This window comes from Euprymna scolopes, chromosome 2 (genome assembly GCF_053919585.1).
Source record: "Euprymna scolopes isolate OS-2025 chromosome 2, ASM5391958v1, whole genome shotgun sequence".
In the NCBI taxonomy this organism is placed as follows: Eukaryota; Metazoa; Mollusca; class Cephalopoda; order Sepiida; family Sepiolidae; genus Euprymna; species Euprymna scolopes.
The window spans coordinates 65,716,457-65,727,434 of NC_136483.1; the positions used below are offsets into that span (position 1 = coordinate 65,716,457).

Sequence of the window (10,978 nt, forward strand, 5' to 3'; positions counted from 1 at the left end):
AAAGTTTTTGACATATGTTACTAAGCACAAGATAAATTAATCTTAAATAAGAAAAACTTGTATATAATTCTACCTATATGTAAAAACAAACCAAATCTTACTTTAAAAAGAAAGAAAGGTTTTTAAAGAAAACACACACATAAAATCATTGAATAGTTCTATTTACAAATAAGAAAAAATAATTTTGGTAGTGCATTGGATGGCTCCTTAATTTTAATTAGTGCTTTCATAGTACACTGTGTGCCTCCTGAGACTTATATTTTTTCATTGTTTACTCAAAAATAATTTCACTTCTAGAAGTAGGGAAGGTTAGAAACTTGCTTTAACTAGTACTTTGAAGGCCTCTTTAATGTTATTTCGTGCTTTCAGTAGCGCCCTGGGAGACTCCTAGATTTAATTTTGTCACTGATCACTTACAAAATAAAAATAAAAACAAATTTTACTAGGGGCGTAAACATGGTTTTAGTAGTGCTCTGAATGCCTCCTGGGTATTATTTTTTCAGTGTCCACAATTTCTCTTCGAGGAAGGAGGGTGTTTAGAAACTTGATTTTGTAGTGCTCAGGAGGCTTCCTTAATTTTAATGCTTTCATTAGGATTCTGTAGGCTTCCTAAGTTTTTTTTCACTGCTCACTTAAAAAAGGTTTTTTGTCTAAGTGAGGCGGTTACAAACTTTATTTTAGTAGTATTCTCGGGGTCTCCTTAATTTTGATTAGTGCTCACTTAAAAATGATTTTCTTTTCTAGGCGGGCATTAGAAGCTTGGTTTTATTAGTTCTCTGGGTGTTTCCTTATTTTTCTTCAGTGCTTTCAGTATATATATATATATATATATATATATATATATATATATATATATATATATATATATATGTGTGTGTGTGTGTGTGTGTGTGTAGTCAGCGACATACAGTCCTGTTTCGTTGTATCACAACTCATCAGTGCCGCTAGACTAGCACCTCTCCCAAGCCAAGGATTGAACCTAGAACCGTCGTGTTGACAGTCGGCAGTTTTCCCACTCGACCACAGAAGCTATGCCCGCAACTAACCTCTTCGAATGTCTATTTAAACAAACATCCATCCACCACTTTTACAGTACTCAAACCGCCTATTTGTAAACAAACAAAACAAACCGCGAACATCGCATTTTTCAGCCAATTAAGTAGCATGTGAGATTATTTACGACAGTGCTCTACCCAAAGAGGGGGGCTTTATAAAATATATTTGTAGTCATCGACATACAGTCCTGTTTCGTTGTATCACAATTCATAGGAGAGTTGTACACACAGACACACACAGGAACGCTACTATATATATATATATATATATATATATATATATATCGGAAGTAGAGTGAAAAGCACATCTTATTTTTCTTTTATTAATATTATTTTTTTTCCTTGTACACATGTTTGTGAATTATTCCATGGATTTCTGCCTTTGGATTATTATGGACCATCTTCTTCCAATTACGGGATTTCCTTGGATTTTACTTGTACAAATGGAAATTCTTTTAACTTTCTTGAAGTTTTACATTTGGATTTTACCGTCACTGAATTTTTTATCTTCCGCCAGACTATCCATTCATGTGTAATCACCTTTTTCTTTACCATATTCCCTCTGCTTAACTTATTTTGTTTTCAAGTAAGATCTTTGACTTACTTGTTGTTTCATCAAATACTTCTGCATGCAAAATCCGATCCCGCATTTTGCTAATTCCTACCCTCGTATGAGAAGGAGAGTATTTCTTCGAAACTCCGCAGATTAAGGATTATCCATTTCTCTAGTGTTTCCTTTTCAGATTAAATATGTTTTAACTCATTTCAAAGTGTTTTTAACATATTTTATTAACTGTTTGCTCATATATATATATATATATATATATATATATATATATATATATATATATATATATATATATATATATATAGTAGCGTTCCTCTGTGTGTCTGTGTGTACAACTCTTCTACAGCCCAAACCACTGAACCGATCATGATGATGGTCTCCGACCTAGGGACGATGCATACTATTTTTCGAAGTCAAGGTCAAATTTAAAAGGTCGGGACTTTGCTAATATATATATATATATATATATATATATATATATATATATATATATATATATATATATATATATATATATATATAGGAGCAAACAGTTAAGAAAACATATTAAAAAACACTTTGAAAAAGAGTTAAAAACATATTTAATCTGAAAAGGAAAAAATCTTATAAGTGGATAGTCCTTAATCTGCGGAGTTTCGAAGAAATACTTTCCTTCTCATCAGAGGGTAGGAATTAGCAAAATGCGGGATCGGATTTTGCATACAAAAGTATTTGATGAAACAACAAGTAAGTCAAAGATCTTATTTGATAACAAAAAGTGGAGCAGAGGGTATATGGTGAAGAAAAAGGTGATTACACGTGAATGGATAGTCTGGTGAAAGGTAAGGTATCCAATGACGGTATAATCCAAAAATATAACTCCAAGAAAGTTGATTGAGTTTCCATTTGCACAAGTAAAATCCAAGGAAATCACGTAATTGGAAGATGGTCCAAAATAATCCAAAAGGCCGAAATCCATGGAATAATTCACAAATACGTACAAAGAAAAGAAAAGGGGAAAATTCCAATAATATTAATAAAAGAAGAATAAGATATGCTTTTCACACGACTGCCGAGACATAATAAGAAAGATCAGGGAAGAAAAAGAGGAAAAAAAAATTAAATGGTGATAGAATTAAACATAAGATAGAAAAACAAATGCCAAGATGACCTAGACAAAAAGGATGTTAAAAGGCGCGAAAAAATATAGGGCAAAAAAATACGTCAACTGAAATGTACAGGATATTATTTAAGAATATGTCAGCAAGAGTTGTTAAAAGACACTAAATGGAAAAAATAAATAAATTAATTAATTATTAAATAAAAAATAGAAAATAGATAATAATTAAATAAATAAATAAATAAATAAATAATATATATATATATATATATATATATATATATATATATATATATATATATATATGTATTCATCAAATTTTAGTCATTCAACAAATTTAAAAATTTATGACGTGAAATGGTTAAATTTCTAATCAAAAGATTTTTATTGTTAGAATAAATTGATTTGACCCTTCCGGAAATAAAGGATCGTAGTTATTCCCCATAGCCGGAATTAAGGATTCCGCCATATATATTTCTCGAAAACACGTGTATACTTTTAAGTTGATAAAACCTTTACGAAAGGAATTCCTGTTTACTCTTCTTTTATCTTTACTTATTTCAATTTTATCAACTTAAAAAACAAAACAAAACATGGACAAACTACTGCGGCCGGGCAGATTCAACGTAGAACCAATAGCTCCGAATTCGGAAAACATCTATAAACACTGGAAATTGACGTTCGAATATTACTTACGCACTTTAAACACCGGGAAAATAGAAAATAATGCACAAAATCTCTTCGCCTTGATTAATTCAGTCTCAGCGACAATATTCGAAATAATAAGCGATGCTGCAGATTACAACGGCGCCATAGAAACGCTAGACGCTGTTTACATGGAGCCGGCAAACGTTATATTTAACCGACATCAACTTCTGACGAATAAACAGAAACCGGCACAAGCTATCGACGATTTCATGCAACAACTGGAAGTACTTGCCAAATCTTGTGAATTTCAAGCAGTAAGCGCTGAGGAGAACAAAAAGCAATATATTCGTGACGCTTTCATTAGCGGCATCTCCTCCTCGTATATTCGCCAGCGTCTACTTGAAAAATCATTCTCAACTCTACAAGAATTTACAATGGCTAGGTCTCTACAACAAGCAGAGAAACATATGATAAGCCTCGATAACCACTCGAATATAGCCGCTACCGTAATTAAACCAGAAGACACTCCCTTAGCCGCTATAAAAGGAAACACCCTACCAAAAGGAATTTGTTTCTTCTATGGGACACGACATTCACGGGCGATGTGTCCTGCGCGTAACGCCGAGTGTAAGAAATGTAAGAAAAATGGCCATTTGGGCGAAGGTATGTAAATCTCCCTCCTCCACTGCTGATGATACGACCCGGAGTCCCCACCCACCCAATCTCTCCTGACTAGGAACGGGTGCCAAAGACATTACATACACGAAATGCAAAATAAATGGGCAAGTAGTGAACACTATTGTAGACCCCGGCAGCGTGGAGACGTTTATCAGCAAAAAGACAGCAAGAAAGCTGAAACTTTTTATTATTCTCAAACAGAAAATCGTAGCATTGGCGGACCTTAATCATCATGCCAAAATCATCGGCGAAACTATTGTTGACATCTCCCTAAACAGTAAAAATCACCACTCCATGACAGTGGAAGTAATTAAGAACCTGTTCATTAATATGATTATCGGAAAAGACCTCCTAAAACAATATAAAACTGTGACCCTGAAATTCGACGGTCCGGGGAAGAACTTGTTATCAGAGCAATGGGTAAGAGGGACAGTTTTCCATGTATCAAAATTTCTCCTCCTCCCCTTTTCTCTCATCTTTCTACATGGACGACCCTTATTGCCGCCAAATCTCGTCGTCACTCATTCACTGACAATATATTTCATTCACTGACAATATATTTATTAGAGAGGAAACTGCCAGAATGTTGAGGGAAGGCATAATAGAGCCCTCTGTATCTCCCTGGCGAGCCCAAGTTTTAGTGACCTCTAACGAGAATCAAAAAAAAAAAAAGAAAGAAAAAAGAATGGTGGTCGACTACAGCGACACCATAAATAAATTTACAGAACTGGATGCCTATCCCATGCCTAACATTAATAAAATGGTTGATGACATAGCTCGATACAACGTTTTTACAACAATCGACCTGAAGTCTGCTTACTATCAAATCCCAATTAGTCACGCCGATCGGAAATACACAGCGTTTGAAGTAAATGGAAAACTTTACCAATTTACTCGTATCCCTTTTGGCGTCACTAACGGAGTAAGTGCCTTTCAAAGATATATCGATGGCATTGTAGAAAGAGAAAAATTAACATAAACTTTTGTGTATGTAGACAATGTCACAATATGCGGAAAGGATCAAAAAGAGTATGACTACAACCTTCAAAGGTTTTATAATGTAGCGAAAAGATACAACATCACGCTCAACCAAAGTAAGAGCATCATTTCTGCTACTTCTCTCACACTTATTGGTTACACAATCCAGAACAACCAAATTCCTCCTGATTACCTGAGGCTATAACCACCCCTTGAAATGCCACCGCCTCTAAATTTCTGGTCTCAAAAACGAATCATTGGTATGTTCTCTTACTATAGTAAATTCATTTGAAACTTTTCTGATAAGATACTGCCTCTCAACCATAATAAGGAGTTTCCACTGCCCCATGTCTATTCTAAATTCTTTTCAGACGCCGAAGACCGACTTAAGAAATGCTACCCTTATAATTGTTGACCCGAATAAAGAATTTGTAGTAGAAACTGATGCCAGTAATTACTGCATTGCTGCTACTCTAAACCGACATAGTAGACCTGTTGCATTCTTTTCGCAGACACTAAACCCGAATGAGATTAGACATAATGCTGTCGAAAAAGAAGCTGCTGCGATTGTCGAAGCTCTCCGAAAGTGGCGACATTTCCTACTCGAGAGACATTTCAAAGTTATTACAGATCAAAAGAGCATCAGTTTTATGTTTGATAATAAGAGGAAATCTAAAATTAAAAATGATAAGATATGTCGTTGGCGGATCGAACTGTCACAATTCAAATTCAGTATTGTTTACTGTCCAGGAACGGAAAATACAGCTGCTGACACATTTTCTCGCATCTCTGCATTAACGCACACTTAGCAAGACCTCCGCGACTTGCATGTTACACTATGCTAACCTGGTGTCACGTGACTCAGCCACTTCATCAGGACAAGAAACCTCCCTTTCTCTTTAGAACTAATTAAAAATATAACAGACTCGTGCTCCTCCTCTCAGTATCTGAAACCTAAATTTGCCAGTTGTAACAAACGAACACTCATACAGAATATACTTCCTTTCTAGCGATAAAACATCGACTTTAAAGGCCCTTTACCCACTTCTGTGCGTGGTAACAAATACTTACTATAATTGATGAATATACTCGCTTTCCCTTTGCCTTCCCCTGTAAGGATATGACTAGCAAAACCGTGATCCACTGCCTAAACCAACTATTTTCAATTTTTGGTATGCCCGATATGATACACACTGACCGGGCTGCCGACTTCCTTGCAGAAGAAATCAAAGATTACTTACGTGGCAAAGGTATTGCCACCTCTAAAATAAGTAGATATCACCCTGAGGGTAATGGGCAAGTTGAGAAACTCAATGGAACTTTATGGAAGGCCATCCAAAGGACCTTACACTCTAGCAACATGAAACTGCGCCATTGAGAAGATATACTATCAAACGCTCTCCATTCAATGAGGTCGTTACTATGCACTGCCACTAATACGACTCCTCATGACAGAATGTTCAAATATAGTCGTAAATCTTCCTCCGGGACTTCTGTTCCCACTTGGGCGAAACCAGTCCAAATATATGTCAGAAACCATACTAAGTCCAGTAAGCTTGACCCTCCGGTAACCCCTGCTACCCTATTAGACATCCACCCCTCCTATGCTCATGTACGACTACGCTCTGGTGCGGAAACTACTGTGAATGTGCGAGATCTGGCTCCTAACTCCTCAAATCAAGAAAACCAACACAATGGAAACAATCCTGCAAGCCCTGAAGCCCCTAAAGAACCGCCAACTGACGAAGACAATGCCTATGTGAAGGAAAAGAATCCCTTATCTGATCCTGAAAATATCTATGCTCCCCACTACGCTGAGGACTAAAATCCCTGTGAGTCAGTGCGAAGATCGTCCAGAATGCAACGATTTCCAAGTAAATATAACCTAGTACTGAACAGACTAAATTTAACTTCTGTAATTCCATACTTAATTATTGTTGAAGGGAAAATGTTAGAATAAATTGCTTTGACTCTTCCGGAAATAAAGGATCGTAGTTATTCCCCTTGGCCGAAATTAAGGATTCCACCATATTGATTTCTCGAAAACGCGTGTATAATTTTAAGTTGATTAAACCTTTACGAAAGGCATTCCTGTTTACTCTTTTTTATCTTTACTTATCATTTCAAAACGAAGCTTGGTTTTATTAGTTCTCTGGGGGTTTCCTTATTTTTCTTCAGTGCTTCCAGTATATATATATATATATATATATATATATATATATATATATATATATATATATATATATTGTGTACAGAAAGTTGTTAGTTGAGACAGATCATTGGTACCGTCGGTTTCAAGCCCGATAATAAGGCCCGTTTAAGGTATCCTTATCAAGCTCTCTTCAGCCAATATTTGTCTCTAATATAATATATATATATATATATATATATATTTGTAGTCATCGCCATACAGTCCTGTTTCGTTGTATCACAACTCATCAGTGCCGCTAGACTAGCACCTCTTCCAAGCCAATGATTGAACCTAGAACCGTCGTGTTGACAGTCGGCAGTTTTCCCACTCGACCACAGAAGCGATTCCCGCAAAAAAAAACCTCTTCGAATGGCTATTTAAACAAACACCCGTCCACCACTTTTGCAATACTCAAACCGCCTGTTTGTAAACAAACAAAACAAACCGCGAACTTCGCATTTTTCAGCCAATTAAGTAGCATGTGAGATTATTTATGACAGTGCTCTACCCAAAGAGGGGAGCTTAAACATATTTGTAATCATCGCGATACAGTCCTGTTTCGTTGTCACATAGGAGAGTGGTATACACAGACACACACAGGAACGCTACTATATATATATATATATATATATATATATATATATATATATATATATATATATATATACTATATACTATATATATATATATATATATATATATATATATATATATAGTAGCGTTCCTCTGTGTGTCTGTGTGTCCAACTCTCCTACAGCTCAAACCACTGAACCGATCATGATGATGGTCTCCGACCTAGAGATGGTACATATATATAGAGATGGTATATATATATATATATATATATATATATATATATATATATATATATATATATATAAAATTGTAGTCATTCAATAAATGTAAAAGTTTATGACGTGAAATGATTAAATTTCAAATCAAAAGATTTTATTATTCTATATAAGACAAAGAATACATTTGAAATATTATAACTTCTTATCCTATAGGATTTCGAAGTGTCCGCTTTCAAAAATCACTTTATGTAAGAGAAAGATTGTTTTAGTAGTAAGGTGCAAGTGTGAGCTAATCAAAACTAGTAATTTATCTGTTCTACTGGATTGTTTGGTAGATATCAAACGAGTGATGCTATTTATTGTTCCTTATATGTTGTTGCTTAATTTGTGGTGAACATAGTAAAAAGTTTTTCGTCGACCGAGATTCTCGTTCATATCAAAACTGCAGGAATCTTTGGGCGAGAAATGAATGAATTGCTTCGATATGGAGTCATGACCTATTCGTAATATCAGGTTATAATCTAATTAGTCGTTCGGTTGTCTTAACCTTTATAAATAATCACATCGAACATTGTAGAATAGTTTTACTATCGCGCCTTTTTTATGCACTTGTTTATTAACGTTTTTGTTAATGTAGTTGGATTAATAAATAATAATATTTGAATTCAGTCATGATAATTGCTTTCTTTTTGCTTCTTTTCTTCCTTTTCCCTACAATATTTTCTCCATTTCTTTTAATTCCATTTTTCTTTTTAAAATTTTTTTCCGTATTAATTTATTGTTTTTTTTCTTTCCTTTTCTTTTTATTTGATGATCTAAATACTGACCTTCAAGTACGTTCGGACCCTATACGTGACAGACAGACAGACAGACAGATACTTATGCTTAATCATAATATCGATTAACGCTGGACTCTATATATTATAGTTTTGCTTTGTCCATTTTCAATCCTCTCCAGGTTACTCGTCACCACTTCCCCATTTAGCTAACTTAGATTTTATCTATAGATCGACTTTTATTGTGCTTCTTTTTCAACCCTGTCTCTTTCTATCCTCTCTTATTACCCTTCTTTGGTATTATTGTTTTCTTTTTTTCGATATCTCTTCATCATTTAGCTATTCTCTCTAAGCGCTTCCATTATCTTCTTCTTCTTTTCCTTCTTTTCCTTCTTCTTCTTCTTCTTCTTCTTCTTCTTCTCTCACACACACATACTCCCCTGTTCTTAATATTCTCCCATCATATTAAATGGCACACCCTCTGTGAGTTTCTGATTCTACCGTTTTTATATTCTCCCTCCTTACTATTGATCGTCTAACCCCTTCTTTCTCTAGTCTCATTTTCAGTCTCTCTCTCTCTCTCTCTCTCTCTCTCTCTCTCTCTCTCTCATACACTCTCTCAAAGTCATTTATCTATCTATGTCGCCTTCTAGCACTGTTGTGATTATATGTTATCCCTTTATTTTTCTATTTCTATGATTTTAAGTCATCAACTGATTGCGTTCATATATTTATTAACCTCACGAGACAGAAAGTCACCATTAACTAATCAGACACAACAATATACTATTTCCTTCTGAATATCTCATAATATCGACGTCTGTCTGTAAAGGAAACTACGTCATATTTATCAAGGATTGCATGCCATATTTTTAAAGATGTTTTCGTATCATGAAATATCGTTAATTATTGTCCTGTTTTATTATTAATCATTCAAAAAAATCACAAAATGATCAAAGAAAAGGGGTTGCTGGGGTTTAACCATCATAATTCATATTCGTAATTTTACTAATTACGACTACACAAAGTCACTTTATGCCAAATTTGTTGCTACTCTGAAGTCGATAGACTAGTTAGCCTCGTTCTGAGAGACAATATATTTCATTGCTTTTCTCTCTTTTAGTCGTTGCCATCCGAAACTGACCAACGTTTGTATCCGTCATCCTAAAGTGGTTCACTACATGGTCACGACCTAATATCTTGTAAATACTACATGATAAAATTATATTAGAATTCTGAATTTTTTAGATGAAGGTTGATTGTTTGTGTTATTTGTTTTGATTGGACTATTGTTCTAATCTTGAGTGCAACGATTCGGTCGAAGTAGCTTTCGACCTTCATCAGGCATGTTGGTCACCATCTAGGAAAAGAAAGGAGAAAAGTCAAAGGCTACATCGAGCGAATCGTTACACAAATAACACTACAAATGAGAACAATAGTCCGATCAAAACATGTGATACTGTTATATAAGAGTGTTATAATTATTATGATGAATGTTCTTTTGTTGTTCATGTTATAAGAAGAGTAAGAGTCTTAGTGAGAGATTAGAGTCTTAATCATGTTGTTGGAAAAGATGCTAGTTATTATATATATTCATTGTGAGTGTTCATATTGTTGAGATGTTCATATTGTAAGAGATGGGATGGAGACATTAAGAAGTATATATAAAGAGAGAGAGAGAGAGAGAGAGAGAGAGAGAGAGAGAGAGAGTACATATAAATACACTTTGAGAGGCGATTCGATATCTAGATAGATAGACCGAGAGATTGGCATTTATGCTTTTGACAGTTCTGTATGAAACGGGAGTGTTTATATAACATAAATAGTTTGATACATATACTTTCTAACACATATTTTTTCGATGATGATTTTATCAAATGGTTCATATACATAAATGGACAATACCTTTTCTCGTTGTAATGATGAACACAGAAGACGGCAGTTATGAAAAACATGATGATCATTTATTTCTTCCATATGACCGGTCAATGGCTTTGCATCAAGGAATTCAAAGTTTCTTCTTTACATCTTCTTCTAAAGCCCTCTCGCTTCCAGACGGTGCCAAGGTTCGGTCTGAACCTCTCTGCGTCTCTGGTCGGACTCTCGTCTGAGTCTCCGACTCTCTGACTCTCTCTCTAACTAACTCTAACTTCGAACTCTTTCCTATATTGAGAAATCACATGTATGTCTG

At 34.8% G+C, this 10,978-nt stretch overlaps 1 protein-coding gene across 1 annotated transcript; it reads left to right on the forward strand.

The window, feature by feature from the left end:
- The first annotated feature begins 3,558 nt into the window (after positions 1-3,558).
- LOC145239794 (uncharacterized) lies at positions 3,559-6,851 on the forward strand. The gene is made up of 2 exons (XM_080103301.1): positions 3,559-4,033; positions 6,616-6,851. Exons 1-2 carry the CDS (start codon positions 3,559-3,561, stop codon positions 6,849-6,851), a joined length of 711 nt encoding a protein of 236 aa, XP_079959427.1.
- The last annotated feature ends 4,127 nt before the right edge of the window (positions 6,852-10,978 follow it).

Bases quoted from the DNA above. Each gene is read 5' to 3' on its own strand.
- LOC145239794 (XM_080103301.1), top strand. From the start codon at position 3,559: ATGGAGCCGGCAAACGTTATATTTAACCGACATCAACTTCTGACGAAT. The intron at 4,034-6,615 runs GTATGTAAATCT...CTACCCTATTAG, and splicing joins AAATGGCCATTTGGGCGAAG to ACATCCACCCCTCCTATGCT.